The sequence below is a fragment of the Tenrec ecaudatus genome, chromosome 2 (genome assembly GCF_050624435.1).
Source record: "Tenrec ecaudatus isolate mTenEca1 chromosome 2, mTenEca1.hap1, whole genome shotgun sequence".
NCBI lineage: Eukaryota > Metazoa > Chordata > Mammalia > Afrosoricida > Tenrecidae > Tenrec > Tenrec ecaudatus.
In genome coordinates this window covers 214162939-214190238 of record NC_134531.1, presented here as the reverse complement: position 1 = coordinate 214190238, position 27300 = coordinate 214162939, and the positions used below count along the sequence as shown (strand labels likewise).

Here is a 27300-nt window from a genome sequence, read left to right as displayed (position 1 = left end):
TCATTGGTCTTCAGAAAGATGGAGCCCTCTTGGGACAGTGGTTGGGCACTCCGCTGCTCACAAGAAGATTGGCAGTTCAAACCTGCCAGGTGTTCTATGGGAGAAAGATGTGCTACTTTTCTCCCATCGGTTTGGTCATAAAGGGCAGCTATGAACTGGAATCAACTTTACAATTGAGTAGTTTTTAGAAAGGGCATATGGTGCAGGTAATAGACCCTAGACTCTAGCTTTCTCCCACCCATTGATTTGAGAAAAAGTTGCTCAGCAGCGACTAGACACTGTATTCCAAACTTGGGATGGAATATTTTCAGGGGGTCATGCTGGGAGAGTGATGTGGAGAGTTCTTGTTGACAAATGCATCGGTTAGGATCCTAGGAAAGAGGAGGCAGGACACGCCAACTGGCATTTTGTGAAAATAAAGGCAGTGAGGTTCTTTGGTAGAATTTTCTCCTGAAACATCAGCTAATGTGAAAACCCCATGGGCCATGGTGGTCCTATTTGCCACCAATTATGAGGCTGGTATAGGACTGGGGACGTTTCGTTCCATTGTGCATGAGGTTGCCATACATTGGTGCTGACCTGTTGGCCCCCAGCCATCATAACTACTAGAAACAAACCATATGCAAAGGTCAATGCAGGGTTTAGGGAAATCACAGAAGACAATGTGGCACGTTGGTTTGACCATGTAGGCTACGGAGGGGAGGTGCTGGGGTCAAAAAAGTACTACATGTAAGGACCCTGGCGTTCTCTTGAAGGAGACAACAGAACTGGGACAACTTTGCAGGGACTTGTAAGGCTACCAGATATAACAAATAAATACACCTCCTCACTTACGGACCCGATTCAGGTTCAAAGACTGGTGCCTTAAGCAAACTCCGGGTTATATAAGCTTGATGAAGACATGGAGGTGGCCCGGAAACTCAGACCCCTAGAACTGCTGTGCATGGGAAGGCAAGTCCCTGCCAGGAGCCCAGTGATTAGAGTAGAGGCACCGTTGGCTGTTCTGTGGCTCAAGGAACCAGCAGGTCCAGGGGTCAAGATAGTTGGGGGAGATCGCTTTCTATGCCAATATCCCCCAGAGACACCCCACTACAGCTCCATCATCTGCTGTTGCCCCTTATGGTCGGGAAGCTCCCACAGAAACATGACATGCTGCTAAGCTTAGAAGGACTAGAATCCAAGGCAGAGCCTGGAAAACTGCTCCGGAGAGGAGCTTAGCTGCGAAGCTGAAGAGGAAGAAGGACGGCTCTCACACCCCCAACTAACCCTATTACACTTTCTGCTACTGAGCTTGGTCCCTTCAGGCGCTGAGGTAAAAAGAACATCAGTATCCTCTCCACTCCAGTTGTTTGTACCTCCCCCTCGGCTCCTCCGGCCACTCACAGGCCCTTCCCAGAAGGGCTGCCTCCAAGTCCACCTCAGTGGGCCCTTTAGCACAAAGCTGAAGCTGCAGCATTGGCACCGGAGGTGGGGATGGGCCTGGCAAGAGGCCTTCTGGTGAGCTCGCTGCTTCTGTGAAGAGCCTGGCAGACATAAGTGGCTCTGTAAACCAGGGGCTGGACATGGGGAGAAGCCCAGGTTAGTACACAAAGGCCTGGGACAGGTAGTTTGCTAGTCCTGTAAATGTGAAAAGTCAGATAGCAAGATAGTTGCATCGGTTATTGAGGGAGGAGTAAGTATCTATGGGATGTTCAATTCAATTAGAATTTTATATAAAATATTTTAATATAATTATGTTCCATGACACTATTGAGACACGTTTCCCTCTAAAGCGGCTTTTGTGGTTTATCTAAAATTTCACATTTACCTGGGCAGTCTGTATTTCATCTGGCCACCTAAGCAGAAAGGAAGCCGAGGGTATGAGGAATACCCAGGCCTCTTTCTCCTTCCACCTTCTGGACATTTCTAATGCCTTCCATTGGGTGAGCTCAACCAGTACCATGGAGCACTGGTTCCACAGACCAGGACCGGGGTGAAGAGTGAATCTGAAAAAGGAGCATGATGTCCCTCTGTCCTTCCCAATGCACTTCCCTCACACAGCCCTTGGGCCAAGTTACCCCATGCCCCCTGGAGTCTCTGTTTAAAAAGCATTGCCCGTTATATTCTTAAGTATACACGTTATTATTGGGGTTATTTTATTTGATTCTTGTTAAAGAGGAAGACCTTGAAGAAGATTGCTTGGCAACACTGTGGCTACATCAGTGGGCTGAGCACAGCAATGATTCTGCAGACAGCGCGGGAGCAGGCAGGCGCCCTTCTGCTGGACACAGGGTGCTGGGCAGAGTCACCAACTCCATGACCCCCAACGGTCCCAGCCTCTCAGTGACCACACCTGCACAAAGACAAAGTGGGAATGCTTTGGGCACACAAATTCTGGCTTACTAGAAAAAGAGAAAGAGATGGGGTCCATCAACATATTTTTTAAAATTGTGTAGTGTCTGTCTGGTTTAATTTTTTAAAGAAAAGAAAACTGTCAGATCTATTTTTGAAGGATGACATATTTGACATTCCTACAGCAATTAGGCTGTCCCTGTGAAGGTGAGCGTGTGTTTCAGGCAGTCAGTTTGAGCTCCTTGCCCGCCCCTCCACTTCTCCCACCCACAAGTGTCATTCAGGAAGCAAAGGGAGGAGGTAGCCAAAGTGTGTGTTGGGGAGATGGGGGCTAGGGGGGATGATCAGGAAGACAGCAGCGGAGAAAGCAGGGGGTGTATATGGTAAGATATAGTACTGCACAAATCTCGACCACGTCTGAACAGAAAACCCTAATGGGACCAAATGGGGCCACCTGGGAGGTGAGTAGAGGTCAAAGCAGGCGTGGTCCCCTATAAGCCACATTTATCACCAAACTGAACTAAAACCAAACTCACTCCCATTGAGTCATTTCTGATCCATGGTGACCTTACAGGACAGTGTAGTACTGCCCCCAGGGAGTTTCTGAGACTGTAACTATTTACAGGAGTAGAAAGCCTCATCTTTCCCTGCAGAGCAGCTGGTGGTTTCAAACTGCTAACTTCATGGTTAGCAGCCCAATGGACACACAACCACTGTGCCACCTGGGCTCCTGGGAAGTGAAGGCATGGGGCAGAGGTAAAAGGAGTCATGGCAGTCCAGTGGTAGAATGTTCATCTTCCATGCTGAAGACACAGGTTCAATTCCTAACCTTTATACTGCATGTGCCATTCCCAACCACCCGCCTGTCAGTGGAGGCTTGCTGTCATGCTGGGCAGGGTTCAGTGGCGCTGGTAGATGAAGATGGAGTAGGAAGAGAGGCTTGGCAATCACTTTCTGAAAATCACTCAATGAAAACATGTCAATCACAGTGGTCTGGTCTGAAGTCAACCATGGGGAAAGCATATTTTGTTCTATTGTGCATGGGGCTGCTGTGCACGAGAAGTAGAATAGATTGCAGCTAACAGCCACAGAAGGGACCAAGTGAGGTGACATCTGAGCAGCATGAGTTCCTTCTGTGGTGGGCTGAAGCAGAAGGCCAAAGAGGCTGCCTTCTTGGGGGGCCTACAGTAGCCCACAGCTTTCTTCCACTAAGTGTGTGCATGATTCACCCCTCAAGCCCTGGCACCCAGGTGATGGTGGAGATGAATTCCTTGTCTGATTCAAGATATCCTCAGGGAGGCTGGGGTGGCAAGAGGTTGCTGACCCACTTAGCGCTTCAGATGTTGATCTGGGCTGGGAAGCCAGGTTAAACCTGATTTTGTGGTCGAGCCCTCCCCAGCTTCCTGTAAGGGCAGCACAGACAAAAGACACCGGGCATTTCTCTCATTGTCCTGATGAAGGGGCAGATGTGCTTGCATGTATGTCCCTTTGGGATTCCTTCATTTCAGAGCCTTGAATTAAACTTCAAACATGTGACTGCAATAGGAACTGCTCTTAAAGAGAAAGAAAGAAAGGAAGGAAGGAAGAAAGAAAGTCAGATCAGCAATTTCCATTTTCTAATGAAGTACAGTCCAAACCCAGAATTGAATCCCTCTCCCTCCCAGCACAACTAGGGATTATTGTTCTTTCTGGTACTTTGATGAAAGAAGTGAATTAGCACATCTTGAATGCAATAAGTGTGCTGGAAGTACGGAGTGAAGAAGGATAATCAATAGTCTAAGATCGTTGAGTTAAGAGGCAGTTGTTGATAAGTCTCATGTTTTCCAGCCTTGATTTGGGGGAGCATTTGGTTTGGGGAGACCTGTGTGTCATGAATGGATAAGTGCTTGATTCTTAGCTAAAAGGCTGGTGGTGGCAATCGACTCAGGAGTACTTGGAAGAAAGGTCATAGCTTTGGAAGACCCAACGGAGTACAGTTCTACTTGCTCACCAGGAGGAGTCACCCTAAGTCGGAATCCTCCTCTCCCACCACCACCAGGAATGATTTGTTTTCACAAAAATGGTTGCTTATTAGTCTGGCCCGTCACCACAGGCAGGTAGTATAACTTCTCAGGACCAGGACTTCCTCCTCTCATTAACTATTTTTGTCTCACAGCTCCTTTCTTAACGGTGACATTTTTGTTATTTTCACCATCAATGAGAAGACTCATTATTTTCCTAGCAGTAGATTGGATTTAGGATCCCTGGTAGCACAGTGATTGACTGCTAACCCAAAGTTAGGACTGCTTAACCTACCTTAGGAGAATGATGAGGCAGTTTGCTTCTAATCTAAGGTTCCAATCAAAACCCAAATTCCCCATCAAATCGATTCTGATACATAGTGACCCTATATATTAGACAGGGTTCGCTAGAGAGATACAACCAGATTGCTGATAAATATATATATACATATATATGTATAGATAGATAGATAGATAATACAAGAAATGAACTGTTAAATTATATACAGATAGATGCAGATCCACCTAGAGAAGATAGGCTGGACAAACAATGTGAGAAGAAAATAACGGGACCAACGGTCCTGGAGGGACATGAGAGTGTGGGAGGTAGGGGAAGGGAAGAGGTGTTGGCCAACACAGGGACAAGGGAAAAATGAGTGGTTCAAAACCAGTGGAGGGAGGGGATGGGAGGACTGGTAGGGAGTGACCAAGGCCAAGGTAACTGAGAGGAATTACTGAAACCAGAATGAAGGCTGAACATGGTAGTGGGACAGGAGGGAAGTGTAAGGAAATAGAGGAAAGGAGTAGGAGGCAAAGGGCATATATAGAAGCCTAAATTTAGACATGAGAATATGTAAATATATTTATGATTATGGGGGAAATAGACCTATGTGCATATATTTATAGGTTCAGTAGTAGGGTATCAGGTGGACATTGGGCCTCCTCATGCACACTCCCTCAATACAATAGCACCTTGCTCAGCTACACGGTCATTCCATGATACCCACTTTCCCGACATGATCACTGAAGACAGACGTGAGCATAAGCTATCAAAAACATATAGTGTCTGGGGTCTTAAAGGCTTGAAGGCAAACAAGTGGCCATGTAGCTCGGGAGCAACAAAGCCCACAGCAAAGAAGCACACAAGCCTAAGTGAACACGGGGTGTTCAAAGGATCAGGTAGGAGACACCAAAGAACAAAAATCATCATTGTGTGATCACCTTCCCCACATAAATGCTGAAGACGTATGTGTGCCTAAGTAAGTGTGGTGAAGAAGGCTGATGGTGCCCGGCTATTGAGAGATATAACATCTGAGGACTTAAAGCTTGAAAGTAAACAAGCGGCCATCTAGCCCAGGAGCAACAAAGCCAACATGGAAACAGCACACCACCATGTGTGATCATGAAGGGGCGAGGGGACCAGGTTTCAAGCAACAAAGGCGGGGAAAAAAAATCATATCATCGTGAATGAGGGGAGTGTATGATGGGGACCCAATGCTCATCTGTAGACAACTGGACATCTCTTGCAGAGGGGTAGTGGGTAGGAGATGAGTCGCTCAGGGTTCAGTGTAGCAACAATGAAACTCAAAACCTTCCTCTAGTTCTTAAATGCTTCCCCCCCCCCCAATTATCATGAGCCCAATTCTACCTTGCAAACCAGGTTACACCAGAGGATGCACAGCGGTGCAGTTGGGATCTGGAAACACAGGGAATCTAGGACAGATGAACCCCTCAGGACCAACGGTGAGAGTGATGATACTAGGAGGGAAGGGAGTATAGAAAGGAACCGATCTTGGGGATCTACATATAATCTCCTCTCTGGGGGGTGGGCAACAGGAAAGTGGGTGAAGGGAGATGCCAGGCAGTGTAAGATAAGATAAAATAATAATTTATAAATTATTAAGGGCTCATGAGGGAGGGGGGAGTGACGAGGGAGGGGGAGAGAAAAAGGGAAAATGAGCTGATTCCAGGAACACAAGCAGAAGGCGAATTTTGAGAATGATGAGGGCAACGAATGCATTAAGGGTGCTTTACTCAATTGATGTATGTATGGATTGTGATAAGAGTTGTATGAGCCCCAATAAAATTATTTATAAAAATTATACACAGATATATAGATAACAATACAAGAAATGAACAGTTAAATTATAAAGCAGTACAAATGCCTCAGTGCAACTCACTCCCATGAGAGAGTTGTGAGACACTGGCAGTCCTTCAAGTCTTGAGGGCCTCCAGGTAGTCCTCTGTAGAGAGAGCTAGGCTATCTCGGCACAGGCAGCAAACAGCAAGGCAGGTCACCAACCATCAGCCAGGTCACCAACAGTCCCCAACTCCAGAGATATACATTCCAATTCTCTGGCGAGGCAGGTCTTAAAGGGGCCTCAAATTACAGCAACACAGTCCATAGGTTAGGTGTCCCACAGGTAGTATAGCTTGCAAATGGAGGCACAGAACAAGCAAGGCAGTTGCACACTGGTCCTATGATCAAAGAGCGAGAGACAAGAAAGGCAAGGCTCACTGAGCCATTTATCTCTCCGCCCTTCAATTAATCCCACATGTGTTTATTGGCCAGGTTGGCACAATAAACTAACTATCTCACCCTGTAAGATTATATAGCCTTAGAAACCCTAAGGGTCTGTTATACTCTGTCCTACAGGGTCTCTGTGAGTCAGAATTGACTCGATGGCAGTAGGCTTGATTTGGCTTGAGTTTAAATGGAATTAAATAGGCCATTTAAAAAATTAAATTTTCCTTGAAAATTACATCCCTCCAAAACAAACAGATCATTTATCTTAACAACCCCCTGGAAGTTCGTTGGGTTCTTGTCACAGCCTTTGTGTTCTTACTGATACCTGCCTTTACTCTTTCCTATGGATAGCAGCAATTGTGTACACAATTGATTTTCTTTCCTACGACTTATTAAACAAACATCCACAGAAGGGACATGTTAGAAAAACACAAATGTATTCTCTTACAGTTCTGGGGACTTCATGTCCAAAATCAAAGTGTCAGCTGGGCCAAGCTCACTCAGAAGGCCCTAGTGGGGAAGGCCCTTAATAGTTCCTTTCCAGGTGTTCCTGGACTTGGTGTCCTCAGTCTGTCATGCTGTATTTGTCTTCATCTTAAGAAGATACCACTCAGATTCAAGTATGGACCAATCATGTTAACTCAATTGATATCATCTCCAAAGACCCTATTTCCAAGCAAGGTCATCTTCACAGGTAGGAGGGGTTAAGACTTCCAAATATCTTTTGAGGAGACATTAATGATCAGCCGAAGTGTATACTGATCCTATAGCACCAGATGGGGGATCAGAAGAGGAAGAGGCATTGGAATGACCATGGTATTTACCAGATATTGATCATGATGTTTACCAGAACACTTCTTCCATAATTGATGATTACATGAAATGGAGCATGCAGCTATTCTTGTGCCTGGCAAGTAGCTTCTACAATGTTTTTTACAGCGTCCTCTTCTCTCTACCATGCTATCACGCTAGACCCTGAAGAAAATTGAACTGTGCTCTGTCATTTATTTAGAAAGCACAGTCTCCTTGGATGTCGGAAAGCTGCTTTAGTGGCTAGGCAAGCATGTGAGGGGAGCGTTGCAGAATCTAGGCATGATTGAACTGACTTTGACCATGAGCATCACTCATTTCCCACAGCTTAGCCCTCATTGACAATTAGATGCAGTGGCGTCTCATTTCAGACTTTTCCGAGATTTGGGGTTTCAGTATTACAGTGCCAACATCAACCTTTCAGCAGCTTGAAATGATGTGAAGTGAGCAAAATTCCATCTCCCGCCAGTCCCACCACTCCCATCACTCCCACCTCAACAAGGTGCTTTCCTAGGGTGATCTGAAATGGGCCAGGTCATCAAGATGCTTCTTGTAAATTAAGATGCATTTGATGATCAAGAAAGTACTTGAAATATTCCCCATGGGTAGCTTGCAGCTCCATCATTGCTTAGCCTTTTAAGAGGAAATAGACACATTTTTAGTAGGTAAAAGTTTTCCACGGGGGTTATTCATGAAGTCTGCCAGAGTCTCCTCTCCCCTTGCTCTGAAGACTGTGATTTCTTCAGGATTTCTGTGATTGCTGAGAGTTCTTGACCTGCCAGCCATTGGCCTCAATGACACATCCTCCTCTTGATGGTCAGGCAAACAAGCCACCTTTGATACCTTGTGTGCTCTTGAGCAGCGTGCGCAAGAATGGAAAAGGAAGATGAATGGTATCATTTCTTCAGCCCCATTCATCTCTTTTAACTGTAGTAAAAATATAATGTATTTGCCAATAAATCAATGTTGGTGGCACCTATGGCATCAATCATGGTTTGCATCCATGCCAATGTCAGTTGCCACATTTGCCATCACCATAAGCAGACACCCATGCTTCCTGAATACTATGGTGGCCCATTCCTTTTATTTTGGTCAATGATGGTGCAATGTTGTCTTTTTACTCCTGTCTAATTTTCTCACTTTATCATCTGGCGGCCACCTCTTTTATGGGACACTAAGGATACTTGACTTCTTTTGATCTCCCTTTCTAAAGGCACCGAGGCAATATTGCTTATGAGTCCAGAAGAGAAATATGATGGCCTCTTGGCCAGAGGTAGTAGACAGGAAAGAAGATTCAATGGACAGAATCTGAATGGGATTGGTCCAGCTATGAAGGTGTGATCACACATAGTTATTTTTGATGAAATACCTATTTCTACAAACTGGGTGGAAATGGGATAATGTGGCCTTGTATCTGGACAACTACATCCCCAACTAGTTGAAGGCCAAATTTGCAAGTAGGGCGTATATTCTCAGATTTTGCTGCGTGTAGTTTAGTCTTGTAATGAGGACTGCTGGGTTGGTGAGGAGCCTCTGGGGAAGCCGAGATGTAGATGACAATGGTCCAGTCCTCACAGGCCCACAAGGGATGGGTGGCCTTGCATGGTGGCAATGAGTTACACCTGCACACTCCTCCTGAAAGTATCACGATAATTTTGCAGCCAAAAAGGTATTCCAATTTTCTTTTGAAACCACATGGCCATGTGGTCTGTGGCCCTAGACAGTGCCACATGGAGCCACGTGCTGTCATCTGCTGGTGTGTGTTCATGATGGCGGTGTTAGTTTCCTACGGCTCTCATGAAAAAAAAATTGCCTCAAATTGTGTGGCTGAAACAACCGAATTTATTCTCACAGTTCTGAAGCTTAGACATCAAGGTGTTGCCAGGGCTGTATTTTCTCTGAAGGCCTCAGGAGAAGAGTGTTTCTGCCCTTTCTGCTTGCTTTTGGTGGTGGCAAGCAATTCTTGGTATTTCTTAGCTGGTATGTGCATCGACTATCTTTACCTAGCTGTCTCACCTCTCTGTGTTGCTTTGTCACTATTTTCATGCTGGTAATATAGTGAGATACACATTGGGCTGTGAACCATAAGGTCAGCAGTTTAAATTCACTAGTTGCTCCTTGGGAGAAAGATGGGGTTTTCTACTCTTGTAAAGAGTTACAGTCTCAGAAACCCACAAGAGCAGGTCTACCAGACCATACAGGATTGCTATGAATCAGAATTAACTCACTGGTTGTGAGTTTTACTTTGTTTTCTTTTAAGCTTTCACTGACAGAGAAACTTATCCCAAAGAGATTCGGACCCACCCTACTCTAGGATGGTGTCATGTTAACAAATTACACCTTCAATGGCTCTATTTTCAAGAAAGATCACCGTCTGCAATATTTAAACATATCTTCAGCAAAGTCTGCCCTTTAGATCTGAAATGGTTGCTTTTACTAGCATTGAGGTGAGTTCAGTTTTAGACACGAAGGGTAAGGACCAGAGGCTTGTGTTCTCCATAGTCTTTATCTCACCAGGAAGCCTGGTTTCTTTTACCATTTTGGGTTCTGTTTCATATTTATTTCTCCCACTCTGTGCAGGCTTCCTAATGCAACCCTTTCCAGAGCAACTGTTAGTGATAACCTGGCACCATCACCAATGTCTGTGTGGTCCGTTAGTTCATGGAGCTAATTGTTTCCATGTGTCTTTTGATTTTTGTCACTCTCCTTACCTTTGGATGGGCAGAGACCAATCATTGCACTTTAGATGGCTGCTTGCTAAATGAAGATGTAGAACAGGTTCTTTGTGAATGGTAACATCCCCATTTTTTAACCCAGTAGAACTCATACCCATGATTGTGTATGTATTCATCTTTGGAATGTGCATGAAACTGCCAAGACATCCCATCTCCGAATCCCTGACAATCCAATAATGAGTTCCAACGACTCCTCCAAAAATTCTCACTTGCCTTTTGTATAAATCAAGCTATTAACACCTTCGCTGATGGAAAGGCAAGGAGGAGTTGAGCTTCAGTTATATCATTATGAGCTGATTAGCTTGCAGAAAAATAGGAGAAGGTCTTGGAAGGCACTGTGAGATAAAACGAGTTTTTTTCATTATTATTCTTCTCACATACTTCAAAGTTGAACAAAACTATAAAATCTTTCCAATTACATATCTGAGTTAGCCTATTAGGTCACCATGGCCATTCACAGCTGGCAAACTATAACTCCCTCTTGTACGATTCCTCAGTTCAGCTTAAAATGACTTTAGCTAAAGGCCAGATGCTACTGCTCCTGGGAAATGTTCCCATTCTCTAATAGACTGATGTTTGACATTCCCCCCGAACATTCTATCTAAATTGGTTTTCTCCATCAGTTCCTTGACATCACCCTCTGTTAATGTTCCCTTGAGCTATTATAACCAAAAGAGCATATTTTAGCACTGCTTAAAATTTTAATGTAGACAGAAATGCTTCTACCACCTCTGTTTATATCAGAATCCATCAAGGGGTAATAGGTAGCTCAATGTCGGTGGCTGGAAAAGAATGATTTTGGAAAAGGAAAAAAAAAGTTTTAGATCTTGTTGGCCAACACTAGAAATTTCTGTGTCTGAAATTCTTGAAAGTAATGGTAATGTTCTCCTACATATTTGGTACATGACAACTTATGAATGAAGAATCTTTGATGAAGTACACAAAGGGCAAGAGTATGGCTCTCCTGCTGTGCTTTTTTCCTTGCCGTCAGGCTGGCTCTGACTCTGGGTGACCTCTGTACAACACAACAGAATGTTGTCTGGTACTATACAGTCCTCGCAATTACTGGTTTGTTAGAGGCCATTGACGCAGTTACTCCATCAATCCATCTCATAGAAGCTGGCCTTCCCATTTTACAGGGAAAAACCAATTGCTAGGAAAGGATGTCATCGTTGGTTGGGAGTCGATGAAAATGAGGAAACCCTTGTGTGAGCTGCACTGACATAATTGGCCGTACCAATGGACCCAAACGCACCGGTGATCCATAGACAGAGTAGGACTGTGTAACATTGCCTTCTGTTCTGTATGAGCTTGCCACGTGTCACAGCCAACCCTTTGGCTAATTAAAACAATAGAGCTTTATTCCTTCTTGGGTAGTTATCTTTAGTTTATTTCATTCTCTTCTTTCAAATATGTGAACCCATCTTTAAGGTAAGATGAATAATAAAACACAAAGCCTGAGATGACATCCTCTTACAGCTAATTCTACAAATACTCCACCACCAGCTCTTAAGATCGTGTCGTTTCAGAAAAGCAAATGGAAACCTTGAGCACTGGCTCAAAGCCACCCAAGAGAAGTTCTTCAGAGGATTGTGGTTGTGAGGTCAGGCAACCAGAGGGTGGGACATATCACATTCACTCCCACAATCTACAGTTCCTAGACGCTCTACACACACCTCTGCTTACTCCCAGACACACACATCACAACATGGGCCCCACATCTGTTCAGAACCCTTTCTTGCCCTTGTGACATTCCGACATGGAACAGTAGGTCATGCTGTGTGATGTACAGAACTTTAAAAAATGAGAAATCAAAGGCGCATGTAGACACATCTATTGCTGCTCCTTTTTTCTCCTCACACATGAAAAAGAAAGAAGATGAAGCACAGCCTAGGCCCCAGGATGAATGGGGAATCAAGGTCAGAGAAGCCTTCCGTCTGAGCATTGAGCAGCAGTGGGCATTCATCCGCTCGCCCAGCTGGACCTGGGAGGAAGCTGGCTTTGGCTTTGCTACACACATCCCCTTTCAACGTGCCAATCAGGGATTTGCATCCCACATTGAATTCTATATAAATGGAGGCATCCACCAAACCGATTTGTGCATCTAAGAACCCTTGGAATCCCTGGAAATGGACCCAGGAAATGCGTGTCCTGCCCGGATTCGAGGGGCAAGGCTGGAGTGCCAGAATGGGAATGCGTCCCGTGAGATAGTGCAGCCCATCCACTTAGTTGGCAGAGGGTCCAAGAAGACTGCAGAATGATCTGCCAAGCCTGAAGCGAGACGCTGCCCCCCTGCTTGAGATGTGCCCTTTGAATCCGGCAACACCATGGAAGGAGAAAAGTCTCCCAAAATCCCCAGCATCTGGAAATAGCTGTGGGGTCCATTCTGGTGTTCATGCAATGCTTTCTCGTCCACTCTGCCAGCGTGACAGAAATGTGCAAAAACAGCAACAAAAACGTCGCTGTCAGTTCGATTCTCACGGATGGCAACCACATGATTTATAGAATAAAGGTTTTTGTTTTGATTTGATTTGATTTTCTGCAGTCTCGATGGAAGCAGATTGCCGTGTCTTCCTTCTGTGGGTCTGCTGCTCGGTTTGGGCTGCCGACCATTCAGCTGAGTAAAAACTGTTTAGGCCATGCGGCTGTTAATGCCACCACAACTCGTGCCTAGTCACACGATGACCGGCACTTGGTCTCCCCAGCTTTTGCTTCTGCATTGACCCCTAGGATGCATCCTATTTGCTCCGGCAACTACTTCGCAGCTTTCTTTTTTTCTCCTCTTTTCTTTTTTTACATTTTATTAGGGACTCATACACCTCTTATCACAATCCACACATATACATACATCAATTGTATAAAGCACATCCGCACATTCCCTGCCCCAATCATTCTCAAAGCATCTGCTCTCCACTCAAGCGCTTTGCATCAGGTCCTCTTTTTTTCCCCCTTCCTCCCCGCTCCCCCCTCCCTCATGTGCCCTTGGTAATTTATACATCGTTATTTTGTCATATCTTGCCCTATCCGGAGTGCAGTGATCGGGTTGCATGTTAGATAAGCAAAGACAATAGGGAGGGGACAGAGGAACAGATTAATTGGAAACAGAACCGAGAAGAGCTGGGAGAAAAATGTCACTTATAGCTGACCAAATTAGGCTTTGCATTCATGAGAACGTACTTCAAATGACGAAAGACTCGCCGTTTCAGGATACCTCTATTTTAGGACAAAATGAAATTCTCTTTTCGAAATAGCTGTGAATCTCCAGGAAGGAGCTAACTTGGGTCAGGGTAAAGTTAGAAGAAAGGGGAGTGGTGCTTTTATTTGATTTGGAGAGCACAATAGAGGCAGAAAGCCCCGTTGGCTGGCACAGATAATTCCTGACCTTGCTCGTTAATCTCTGCCTCTTCGCAAAGACCTGGAAAATTGCAATCCTCCGCCCCAGAAGACCCCGTTCAACAGGTCCAGAGCCAGCAGGCAGGACCGAGAGATCACTCCAAGCTCTGGGCTGGCTTTGCTGGGAGTCAACATTCCTGTCCAGCAAAGGGGCGGTTGCTTGCAGCTTACAACTCACGAACAACTGGATGAAGGGCAGCGTGGCCTTGTCAGTGACTATTTCCACTGTATTCTTAAAGAATGCATTGTCTTTCTATTTTCCTTGATGTTTCATTATGCAGACTGCTATATGCCAGCGATTTTAGATACTCTCTAGATAAATATATTAATCTTATTTTTTCCTCTGGAAGAATTGACCTTTTCCTGAACACAAGCTGCTTTGTTCCCTGGCTATAACCTGATCCAAGAAGAGACTTAAGGGATAGAAATTCCAATCCTCACCTGTTTTGCTTACCTCTCCCACTGGCACTGATTTCCCTTAAGAGCTATTTTGGATCCTTACCAAGGAGCCCCCACTATCGCTCCAGGACCGACCAGGTGGCCGCAGTGTCAGGCAGAGGGGAGTTCTCCCAGGGAACACTGGGAGTCAAAGGGTCCTGTGCCAATTAGCTTAATTATATTAAGGACAACACAACTGACAGCCGTTAATTCTTTCAAAGCTAATATTATGCTTTGAAAGAAGGCAGGGCATTCTCAAAAGCTTGGCATCAAAATAGCCCGTGTGTCAGGACGATGGCAGCTAAATGACTGTTATTTCTCTATGGCATGCTGAACTGTTGGGTCCTTTTATAGTCGGCTCTGTGCTGCGACTCCTAATCAAGGAAAACTCCTACTCTGGGCAATTATATCCCAATTTACTGCTGATGCTCAAATTTCTGATCTACAGGACTAGGCCTGTGGAGGTTGTCTGTTTCTATAAAATACATCCCAAGCTATGTAGGGATGCAAATATGCAAAGGAGAATCTTTACCTTTCTTGCGCGTGTGTGCATGTGTGTGTCTGCTTGTGTGTTCGTGAGTAGGTGCATGGACACCCACAAAACCCCCAAAACTGCTGTCTTCATGATTTATTACTAATATCCCTGGGAAATGAACTTAAATCATCATCCAGTTTGGGACAAATATATTTAAGAATGACCTTTCCCCAAACCTAAGGGTTCCTATGCTATATTTCTGAAATAGGTAGCATTTTAAGCGTTTTATCATCATCCTCTGGCTGTTGTGGTGTACTTGAATAGCTCTGTTCTGTGCTGGGTGACTTTTCATGATAGTTAATTTTTAAAGCATCTCTGTTCAGGAGTTGAGGTCTGTCCCTTAGACTGTGGATGCACGGGTGAAGAATACTTTTCTGGGAAGAGTCACCTCTCATCGATGAAGAGCCGTGCTGCCTCCTTCCATGAGAGGCTGAGGGTGTCTTTGAGGGGAGCTTCCTCCTACGGTTTCTCTGCTTCTGGGGTCTTCTCTGACAACCTGGGTACACTCCCACTCGCCCCCTCATTGCTTGGCACTAGTTCTGGAATTTCTGAAATACGATGACTTATTTATGCACTTGCCTTTCAACTTCCTCTTTGCCCTGGGTCAGCAGAAACGTGGGTGTGTTCTCTGCTCTCTCCAGGCATTGTACAATAGCCATGGGAATGGATCTGGCCTGCCAAATCATATGCGAAATAATACATTTGGAATGAGCATTCTCCCGGAGCATCTGGTAAACAGGCAGATTTTGCAAAAATGGTTAACTGTATTTAAACTCGGGTTATTTAAAAGATTTGTTTTCCCCGCTCTGTTAGTCTGGGTACTTTAGAGAAACAAATCCACAGAAACTCATGTATAAGAGAGAGTTTTATATAAAGGTTAAGTGCACATCAAGAAAAACCCCAACCCAGTGCTGCCCAAAGCCCATAAGTCCAACATTAAACCATGTGTCAGACACTAATCCACAAAGTCCTCCTCCATCTCACAAAACACACACTATGACACCCACTGCAGGAGGAAAGCCGAGTCAGTGAATGTGTAAGCATCTCAGTGCTGTCAGGGGTCTCCACACAGGTGCTCCAGCACCCAGGGCTGCATCAGGGTAGGTCCATGTGGCTTCTCCTCAAGGATGTTTCACAGGAAGTGAGCCTTGCCAGCTGAAGCAAGGAACTGGCTAAGGCAGCTGCACCCTGGTCCGACCATCACAAAGCAAGAGATCCAGAACTTGAAAGGCGAGGCTCACTGAGCCATTTATCCCTCCGCCCTTTAATTAACCCCACACGTGTTTATCAGCCAGGTTGGCACAATAGCCTAACTACCTCACTCACCAACGTACACTAAATGGTCTTGTAAAGAAGTCAGCCATGTTGGTCTTGGTCTCCATCCAGAGAGCCGGAAGTAGCTCTACACTGGAATATAAGCAGGATTTGGAGCCAGACCTGGATTCTGAGTCAGCCATTGGCCACGTAGTGAATGCGACACCCTTAGAAGTGGTGCATTATTTTCTATGAGCCCTTGTGCGTGGTGACGGTGACCATTCACTGGAGTTCCCATAAAATGCTGAAGAAGTTAACTGAGGAAAAGAACGCCAAACTGCTTTTAAACTTCCAATGCCCCCAAATCAGCACAGGTCAGTGGTTCTCAACCTGTGAGTCAAACAACCCCTTCACAGGGGTCACCTGATTCATAACAGTACCAAAATTAGAGTTATGAAGTAGCAACAAAAATAATTTTTAAATCATTTTATTGGGGGCTCATATGACTCTTATCACAATCCATACATACGTCAATTGTGTAAAGCACATTTGCACATTCATTGCCCTCATTATTCTCTAAGTATTTGCTCTCCACTTAAGCCCTTGGTATCAGTTCCTAATTTTCCCCCCTCCCTCCCACTCCCAGTCTCCTATGAACTCTTGATAATTTACGAATTATTATTATTTTTCCATATCTTGCACTGTATGACGTCTCCCTTCACCTACTTTAACAACAAAAATAATTTTCTGGGTGGCGGTCACCACAACATGAGGAACTGTATGAAAGGTGGTGGCATCAGGAAGATTGAGATCCAGTGGGGTAGGTGCTCAGTAAGCATGTGCCAAACTACAACACAGGATTTGAAAGCCACTCACCTGGTGTATCTAAATCAATAAATACAAGTGCAGTATTGGAAAATCAAACCATTTTCTCATTCTGTGGATTTTCATCACGATAGCATACATGCATGCTGTTTGCTTTCCAATCAGTTCCAACTCACGGTGACCCCATGTATATCAAGGATAGAACTTTGCTCCCTAAGGTGGGTCTTCCGTGACAGTTTTCAGGAAAAGATTGCATGTCTTCCTTTGGACGAGCCTCAGGATGGACTCAAACTGCCACCTTTTTGGTTAGTAACTCAGCATGGAAACAGTTTGCACCCCGCAGGGATTCCATTACAACTGCAGAGGCATATAATAGTTGGGATTTGGGATTGACCGGCAACTGGTAATAGTCCATTGCTTTTGTTTTTATGTCTTTTGTTTTATGTTTTTATGTCTCACTAGCATACATTTGCCATTACGTTACCTATAATAAAAATCCATGAGGGAAGACCTATTTAATATTTAGTGAAGAATGGCTTTTATTATGATTAAATCCTTAAGAAGGGATGACTATTCATTGATCTTATGACTTAATAAGCCATATCAGCAGGTGTCACATCCTGTCTCGGTGTGTAAAGAAAAGCAACGCTTCATGGAGCTAGAAGAAGGATCGGAATGAGGGCCAAGAAGAACTCCAAATGGGATGGTGTGGATTCCCAGAGAGAAGGCTGTGGCCATGCTGAATCCTGAGATGCTCTGAGCCCTCAGAGCACGTCCGGCACATTAGTGGCATGTCCACCTCCTCCCTTTTTTGTTGGATATGAATTTGATGAGGATTCGATCCAAGGAGAAAGTCCAACCCCCTGAGGCAATTTTGTACCTACAGTCTTTGAGGGAACATTTACAGGTGAGAAAAGTCCTTGGTGGTGCAAACAATTGCACATGATCCACTACTAACCGAAAGGTTGTAAGTTCAAGTCCACCTAGAGACTCCTTGGGAGAAGGCCCAGTGATCTACTGAAATGTCAGTCTTTGAAACCTCTATAAAGAGCAGCCCTACTTCAACATACGTGGAGGTTCTATCAATTAGAATAAACCTGGCAAAAATTGATAAATTAAGTGAAAATGATCTTCCAGAATCTAACCAATAATCCGATTTGTCTCTGCCAATTTGTATTCTGACCTCTTCAGACTGCCACATGTCCTCTGGGGATGGACGTGACAGTGTTGGGCACCTTTTGAAGGGATGTGGGATCTTGGTTCGCCCAGGAATATAGTATATTACATGTACGGGTATCTTTCTTCTCACACATTCTGTGTCGCACAGCCCAAAGGAGTGGGTTTTGCCTCATTCTCCAGTGGGGTTGGACTTGATGTCATTTGACCTTGGTGACTCAGTAGTAGCAGAATGCTCATCTTCCATGTGGAAGGCCTGCATTAGAGTCCCAGCCAGTGCATCCCAGTGGAGACTTGCTTGTTGCTGTAATTCTGCACAGGTTTCAGCGAAACTTCCAGAATAAGATGGACTAGGAAGAAAGGCATGATGAGCTACTTCAAAACTAGCCAATGAAAACCCCATGGGGCACAGTGGTCTATTCCACATGGGCTAGGTCAGGCAGCGTTTGTTCCACGCTTCAGCAATCAGGATGAGTAAGGGGATGGGCTAACTCATCAGCAGTCACGGCAGCCTCGGTAGAAGCAGCAGTAGCATCTTTTTATAATACATCGTTTCGTTGGTAATGCATAATCTTCCTCTTAGTTATCTCCAGAATGTCTACACAGAGGGTGAAATGACAGAATTCTGAAATCCCAGAGTGATAAGGACAACCACAACTGGGCGGTACTGGGCAGTTTGCAGCGAGTTTTAATCAAGTCCTGGTCATTCAGATGTACAAAGGGTCATCATGAGTGGTGCAATTTTACTCAGACAATGGGATCTTACTGACAACGTCAGGCAGAGCTTTCTTAGTTCGTGTGTGTGTGTGTGTGTGTGTGTGCAACACATGGAAATATGAGAGGAATGGTAGTGCTGCATTTTGGAAATGAGAAGGACACAATTTTCTCATAGAGTTAATGGAGATTCATTGTCCTTCTCTGGTGACATGGTAGGCCACATGTTGGGCTACTAATTGAAAGATTAACCGTCCAAATCCACCAGGCCTTCCTCAGGAAAAAGAAGAAGGTGTCTGCTCCCATAACAATTATAGCCTCAGAAACTCTAGGGAGCAGCTCTGCTCTGCCTACAGGGTGGCTGTGAATTGGAATCAGTATGATGGCAATGGCCTTGGCTTTTGATTTGGTCCTTCTCTGGCCTGTCGTGGAGTAAGAGAAAGCAAAGGGGCCTACAATATCCAGTGCTCTACTTGCCGTGAATGCGCAAGTGGACTCTGCTTGTGTAGTAGCGTTAGTTGTGTGTTAAGTGCCTCAGTCAGCTGCAGCTCGTGGTGACCTTATGTACCACAGAAGGAAACGCTGCCTAACCCTGTGTCATCCTCATAATCATTCCTGGTCGAGCCCATTGTTGCAGCCATTGTGTCAACCCATGTCATTGAGGAGACTCCATTTTCCCACGGACCTACTTGACCAGCACGAGTGCTTCGGGTCTAGTCTCCCCCTGACAACTTGTCTAAAGCACATGAGATGAAGTCTCACCAGCTTTATTTCTATGAAGCCTTCTAGATGGACTTCCTCCAAGACTGCTCTGTGTGTTCCTCTTGCAGTCCACGGCATTTTGTAGATTTTCTCTAACACTGTAATTCAAATGCATAAACTCTCTGGTCTTCCTTATTTACTGTCTATTTTTATATGTATATGAAACAATTGAAAATACCATGGCTTGGGTCAGGCACACCGTAGTCTGCAAATCACATCTTTGCTTTTTAGCATTTTAAATAGATCTTGTGCATCAGATTTGCCTAATGCAATATGTCGTGTGATTTATTGACTGTTTTTTCCGTGAACATTGATTATGGATCCCAGGAAAATGAAATCCTTGAAAATGACAATAAGATAGCTTTATGGAGATCAATTCACAGGTCATAAAATGTATCCATTTAAAGTATACAATGCAATAGTTTTTTTATATTTATAGATATGTGCAATCAGTTTTAGAATATATCACTTCAACAAGAAATCCCATATGCTTCTATTTTCATGTATCTTCATATACATTTCCATGTACTTTAAATATCACCCTTAATCCTTCCATTCCCTCCCTCCACAACCCCAAGTAATCACGAATCTACTTTCTATTCCTATAGACTTTCCTAGTCTGAACTTTCATGTGAATGGACTCACATAACATGTGGCCTTTTGTGACTGACTCCTTTCACCTTCGAGGTTCATCCAGGTTGTAGTCTGTATCAGTATTTCCTTCCTCTTTAGGGCACAATAACATCCCATGGATCAATAGACCACATTTTGTTTAACAATTATCCACTGGCGGACACTTGGGTTGTTTCCATTCTTTGGACTATTGTCAATTACACTGACATGAACATTCAGGTGCACGTTTCTGTGTGGACATATACTTTCATTTCTCTTGGGCATATACTTAGCAGTGGAACCTCCAGTTCACATGGCAAGATCACTCTATGTTTAATTATTTGAAGAATTGTCAGATTGTTTTGTCCAATGTTTATAATATCTACATGAAGTGTGCGCTATGGGCAGTACCAGTTGGCAGTGTTGAGTCTCTCTTTTTGACAAGGTTAAGTGTAGTCTTCATGATCTATGCTACTGAGCTGAGTCCACTTGGCACTCAGGCCACAACATGCAGCTCCTTGTCTTCCTGAAAGGCTGAGAGAGTACATTACCTGTTGTTTGATGTGGTCCGAGGACACCATGCTCCTGCTCAACTAACCCACCCTGCCCTTGAGCTCTCAGCACTTCACACTCGACGCCACAGGGAGTCTCTGCAAGCGCTATGTAACTTACAACATGGCTGTGTTCATTTCTTATGGCTGCCGCCACCAAATGCCACCTCCTGTGTGGCTTATGAGAATAGGAATGTATTGTCGCACAACTCCAGAGGCTGGGAATCTGATTTCAGTGTATCAACTTGATTCTTTTTGGAGTTTTGGGAATCTGTTCCATGCTGAGTTCCAAGCTTCTTTTATCTCCCAGAATTCCGTGGCATTCCTGGACCTGCAGCCCCAGCCGCTTTGTCTCCACATGACCATTTTCCATTTTGCTTATTTGTGTCTATGTCTATATTCCTTTTTTATAAGGACACCATTCATATAGGATTAGTACCCATTCTACTTCCACAAGACCTCAAGCTAACTGATAAGATCGTCAAAATTCCCATTTTTTTAAACAAAGTCAAGTTTATAGGCACCAGGGGTGAGAACATCAGCATACCTTTTTTGGAAATTCATAACATTTGGATTCACAACAATGAAAAATTGAATACTGAGGCTCTGGAGAGGGGCACAGATGCCATGGACGGGGGCAGTGGCTCTCCACTATCATGCATTTGCTCCCACTGAGAAGCTGGGCATTTAGAACAGATCTTTGCCAGGCTTCCAGGAAAACATCAAGCACCCCCCTATTCTCATATTGTTTGGTTGATCTATGCATCACCAAATCTAATCAGTGGTGCCCTCTCCTCTACAATTAATGTCTCTTCCACCCTGCTTTATACATCCTGGCTGCCTCTGTGGAAGAGGCCAACAAAGGCAGACCTTTAGGAAAGAATCAGTGAATCTATGAGGTAAACAGAAAGTAGTGCTTCTTTGAATATTAATGGTTTCTTTTTAAACACTGTAATCTTGTTCAAAGGCAAGAGAAAGCAATAAATCTTTTGGGGCTAAGGATATATTAGTTTAATACAAAATTATAAAATTTATCTTTATGATCCTTCTGTACTTTCCCAATATATTCCCTAAATGTACATAATTTTCTGCATTTTCATTTATCATTTTTCTAAAGGTAATATTGCGGTTTGGGTGCATTATTGTAAAAGGGAAAAGATGAATTGGGTCCTTCAACATCCTTAGGTTACCGCACTGCTTTATGTCTGAAAAAGATATCACCTGTCTTCTTTTGAATCAAAGCAATTTTATTGCAAGAGTTATTCTGGAAGGCAAAAGGAATTGGAATTCTAAACTATTTTATAAAAAAAAAAATCATGGTTCCTAGTGCTCCTGGGGGTTGCTGCTGTTGAATTGGGAGGTTTATGTATAACGGAGTTAAATGTTGCCTGGTCCTGCACCACGTTTAGTGTTGGTTAGTTGAGTTCACTGCTGTGATTAATGTGTTCATCGAACTCCTCTAGGGTGTCATGCATGTTCTCTGACCAATCATGACGTTCGCTATGGGTCATTCCTAATGACGTGTCCAAAGTAAGTGAGATGATGTCTTGCTATCATTGCTTCTAAGGAGCATTCTGGTCACATTTCTTTGAAGACTGATTTATTCATTCCTCTGGCAGCCTACAGTCCATTCAATGTTTTTTGCTTCTTGATTTTTTTGTCAGCAACATAATTCAAAAGCATCACTTCTTCATCTGCCTTCACTTCTCATTACCCAGCTTTCACATGCATATGAGATGATTAAAAGACGACCGTTTGGGTCAGGCACAGCTTAGCCATCAAAGTGAGTGACATCCTTGCTTATGTGCTCTTGGCACTGTAGGTTTATTACTGTTAGTAAGAGAAGAAGAAACCCGGAAACCATTCATATTGTAGGTTTTCTAGACACATGCCCTTTAGTCCAGGCTCATGTAATATCACAATTTGAAACATATATATATATATATATATATATATATATATATATATATATATATATATATATCAGCTTGAGATCCATTCAACTCATCTCCCTTCCACGGGTCCTAGCCCCTGATAGGTTTCTTGAAGAAAGTGCAATAGAGCTAAAAGGGCAAATAGCATCCAGGCGCAGTAACAAAGTGCTCCCTTTGTCCTCCTCCCCGTCTGGGTTCTTGTGGATTAACAAGAGGTGGCTCATAAGATTCTCCTAACACCGACAGACTCATCCTCTCGGCTTTTATGAACACTGGCAGCAAATCTAGGATAAAGGAAAATAGTTCATTGATTTAGGTCATCAACCAATCAGTCCAACAGGACTTGCAAAGGCCGGCCAGCAGTCTTGCCTTCCAGATGGAGGGAGTGATTGGAGGGCTCCAGGCAAAACCTGCTCAGGGTCTGGAGAAACTGAGCCGTCTCCTCAAGGGTCTGCCTAGGAAAGATCACACAACAGATGCATCTGAAATAAGAGCTAATGATCTTCTGTCCGGAGAGATTGGGGGACTGGGGGAGTGGAGAGAGAAAGAAAGGAGAAAGGAGAGAGAAAACAGGGTGAGAAAAAGAGAGAGGGAAACAGAAGGAGAGGGACAGAAAAGGAGAGATGAGTAGAGAGAAGGATTTGATATCTGGGGATGGGGGGAGGGCTATTGGAGAAAGAAAAGAGAGAGGAAAGGCGGAGAGAGCCAATGAACTAGAAGCCTGGAGTGTTAGAGCAAGCAGGAGGGAACCCTCTCTCCTTGACTGCCAGGCGCCTCGGGGTCTGCCCACTTTTATAGTCGTGAGTTCTAAGTGTCTTCTGCCACAGTCCCCAAGGACAGAAGTAATCGGACCATCAAGCCCCCAACTCACTGCCAGTGAGTGTATTCTCCATAGGATAGAGTTCAGAACTGTGTCCATGGGTTTCCAAGTGATATGTATATCACTTCATATACATATATATGGCATTTTCCAGTTCAACATTCCATTCTGCATTTGCATATATCCTATTTCCAAAGGTAATGTAATTTATTAATTAGTTTTATCCTTCTGCCATTAGTGAGAAATTCCTGCCATTAGTAGGACATCTGTTTCATTGGACTAGAAAGTTAAGTCTGATGGAAGTTCAGGGCAAACTGTGCTGTTCAGACTTCTTGATGATAAGAATGCAAGCCCATATTACAATAAACCCATTTTATTGGCAAAAGGGATGAAAGAGAACCCGGGTTGGTTGTTAACTCAGAGCTATTGGAGCAACTACTATGGACACAATCCCTGTAACAATGGTTCATATTTTGAATTAAAGGAGATATCAGAGAAAGCCACAGCATGGCTAAATGCATTTTTAAAATCCTATGCAGAAAGGAGTCTTGAGGAAAATAATATTGTACTCAGGAAAATGGGAAATGTCACAGCTGTGACCTCTGTTGATTCTGTGCCCTTGAGTTTCACTGTCCCTCTCCAGTGTGGCTCTTAGGCATCCAGGTGAAAGAAGACTGGGAACTGTGACGGGGGTCCAAACAAAACCCAAAACAACACTCTGCTGAATTTTCCTTTGTAAACTAGGTCTTGGCCCTGGGGCTGGAGGGACGCCTTGAACGCGCCACGTGGCAGACAGCAGGCCTTCCTCCCGCTGTTGTCTTCCTTCCCGCTTGCAGCTCAGTGATTGCCTTATGTTTGTGTTTTTTCTTGCGCAGATGGGCAGAAGAAAGTTCAAGAAGAGTTTGACATCGACATGGATGCTCCGGAGACAGAACGGGCAGCGGTGGCCATTCAGTCTCAGTTCAGAAAATTCCAGAAGAAGAAGGCTGGGTCCCAGTCCTAGCGGGAGGGCCCATCAGAGTGAGCCACTGAATGCAACCATCACTTACTAAGAAATTAAAAGAACAACATCCCTAAAGAGAAATTATCCAATCCCGGCACACCCCCACATGTGCGCATGCACACACACACATGCGCGCACACACACACACACACCCGAAACGTAAAATGCATGTTCTGCTACTGTGATATCTAAACCCTTGCCCTAAGGTGTAAAACCATGAGATTGTGAGTGGTTTCATCTCTTTGTGGATTTCCAGTACCATTCCTCCTGCAACCATCTCCCCTGATGGTGTAATAAATGGAGTTCCGAAGAGTAATTTAAGTGTCTGCCTTTATCTCTCTCTTTGTATGAATCAAGGGACGTGATTAGTGTGCAACAGATGAGCGCAGACCAGATGTCTGTTTTCCTGTTTTCTTAAGCACTGGGGGTGCAGCACGGAGCCTTCTGTGCTGAGCTTGGCTCTGAGAAACAGGGATCCAGTCTCAGCTGTGCTCCTCTCATTTGGGGAAAACTAACTACCCGCTAGGGATGGGATGGCGATACATTCTCATTTTATGATGGGAATTAGAGACCTCGTTTCCCCCTCTTTCCTGGGGTGCTAAAAATGCAGATGTTTCACAGGGGGAGGGGGATGGAGGTGGGGGAAAATGATGACTCATTCAGGGGAACAGAAGGCAACAGGGAGGGAGGCAGGGACACGGGACCCATCTACATTGGGAATGGGCCACCAGATTCACCTGAACGCAAAAACACTCAACGTCATTGAGTCCATTCAGACTCATGGTGACCCTCGGGACTGGGTGGAACTCCCCGTGTGGATTGCTGAGGCTGTCAACTCAGGAGCAGACGGCTTCGGCATTCTCCCTCCTCAGAGCTTCTGGTGGGTTCAAACAACTAGCCTTGCAGTTAGCAGCCCAAAGTTTAACCACTACCCAGACTCTTACCACCACCGAGTCAATTCGGACTCATAGTGACCCCTGTAGGTTTCTGAGACTGTAACTGTGGGACTAGAAAGCCCAGTCTTTGTCCTCCATGGAGTGGCTGGTGGCTTCAGACTGCTGATCATGTGGATCACAGCCCAAGTGGTCACCACCACTCTGCCAAGGCTCCTACCCAGCAAGCACACCTTTCAGAAACCCATAGCAGGAGCCCCTCCACGTAGAGGGCCATGCGCTGCACACCTGCAGTTTTTCTGCAGCAGTCTGCGAGGGGCGGGTTAGGGGGCAGGGAGAGGAGAGCTTCAGGAGAGAAGCAAGTCCTCCTGGTTCCACCACCACCTCTAGGCTTTCCTCTGCTCCTCACACTGCCATCTGCTCCCTGTCAGGTTGAGCTACTGGGACCAACAGCCTGGAGCTGCTCTCCGGCTTCTTCCCCACCTCGCCTCCATTCCCTGCAGACTTCACAGATAAATGACTGTACAAAAAGGTACCAACGACATCAAGGGAGAGTCCCCATGTGGACTCTCTTCGGCTTTTTCCAGCTGTTTGGGTCCATTTCACTGCTGGCATAGTGGTTAAATGATGCACGGCTACTACCTCAATGTTGGTGTTTTCAACCCATGGTAGGGGACCTTTGGGGATGTCCTAGTCTGTCCAAGAGGGTCATTCTGAGTCAAAATGGTTTGGGCACATTTCTGCCTTTAGGCCCCATCTATCAGGATCACCTGCTTTCCATGTCACCTGTGATATCTTTGCCCCATGAGCACCTGTTATAGAAGTCACAGCTAGTCTTCCAAACTCTGTGATGATTCCGCACCAGCCTAAGGCACCCTTCGGAGGGAGCTGCCTTTCTCTCTTCTGCACACAGGGGCTCCATATGTCCGAATCCACAGTGACTGGCAGGAGGGGTTCTGGTGATGGCTCTTTAGTCCAGAGTCAGGTTGAGGGAAGAAGGCAGATGGTGGCATGTGTGTGTGTTCGTATGTGCATGCATGCTCTTATGGGTGTCTGAATGTGAAAAAGATGAAGTTTGGTGGAAGTGAGGAAAGGGCCAACACGTGGCCTGTTGGTTGGGGAAGTTCTGCCTATCTGGCTGGGCTTCACTTGGTGTCACATGGTACAGATGGAGAAAGACTGGCAGGGTGGCTGGCTGTCTCCAAAAATCCATCTGAAAAGAGATTTATTGACTGTGTGTGGGAGGCCTTCCTGCTGGGCATTTCCTTGGGGTTAGAAACCAGGAAGCACGTGACTTGCTGGCATCAACTGCCAATCAGAGGAAAACAACCCAGAATTGCTTCAGCACTGCCAACCAGACCCTGCTCTGCAGGGGGCTCCAGATGGTCTCTGCTCTCCTCTGCAAACAGAGCCGGATGTTCAGGTAGCACTACTGGAAAATGTCTCCCAAACACGGGATGCGTACCTAACACAGAGCAATGAGAAAAGTCCACTGGATGTGTAGAATCCATTAGAATTCCCCAAGCTGTTCATGTAAGGCAAATTAGGGAAATATGAAATCATTTCAGAACTTAGATAAATTCCTTTATCACCCCATACTTCCAGTACCACTGTTGTCCCTCTAGAGATTTCATATGAAGGTAGTGGGGGTCTCCCCCTCCTGGATGAGGCGTTGACCCAATGATCAGGGCTGGTCTCTACAAGCTCTGCTGTAAACTGTCTCTGGAAGGGAATGTGGTTTTACAGTGAGGATGCTCCCCCTAGAGGGGACTCTCTGTGCAGAGGAGAAAATCCAAGGGTTGTGGATCTCAACTCCCCTTTCCTCCCTCCACATGCTAAGGGACAGGGGAAAGTCCCACAGTTTCATTGAGATGAGATGCGTAACAGTGGAAATGGGAAGAGGCAGGGAAGTTTCAGGAGACTTCACTGTCTGATCCTCCACTCTCATCACAATCATAGGCTACAGTACACTGGACTTCCCTTGAGC

The 27300-nt window shown here is 45.0% G+C and overlaps 1 protein-coding gene across 1 annotated transcript; it reads left to right on the top strand.

Annotated features, from left to right (window-relative positions):
• Nucleotides 1–16791: 16791 nt before the first annotated feature.
• Nucleotides 16792–24420, top strand: PCP4 (Purkinje cell protein 4). The gene is made up of 2 exons (XM_075542916.1): nucleotides 16792–16843; nucleotides 24293–24420. Exons 1-2 carry the CDS (start codon nucleotides 16792–16794, stop codon nucleotides 24418–24420), a joined length of 180 nt encoding a protein of 59 aa, XP_075399031.1.
• The last annotated feature ends 2880 nt before the right edge of the window (nucleotides 24421–27300 follow it).

What these genes read in the sequence shown, in the direction of transcription:
- PCP4 (XM_075542916.1), top strand. Translation starts at nt 16,792, where the DNA reads ATGAGGAACTGTATGAAAGGTGGTGGCATCAGGAAGATTGAGATCCAG. An exon ending in GAAGATTGAGATCCAGTGGG is followed by an intron (nt 16,844 to 24,292) that starts GTAGGTGCTCAG and finishes TTTCTTGCGCAG; the next exon opens with ATGGGCAGAAGAAAGTTCAA.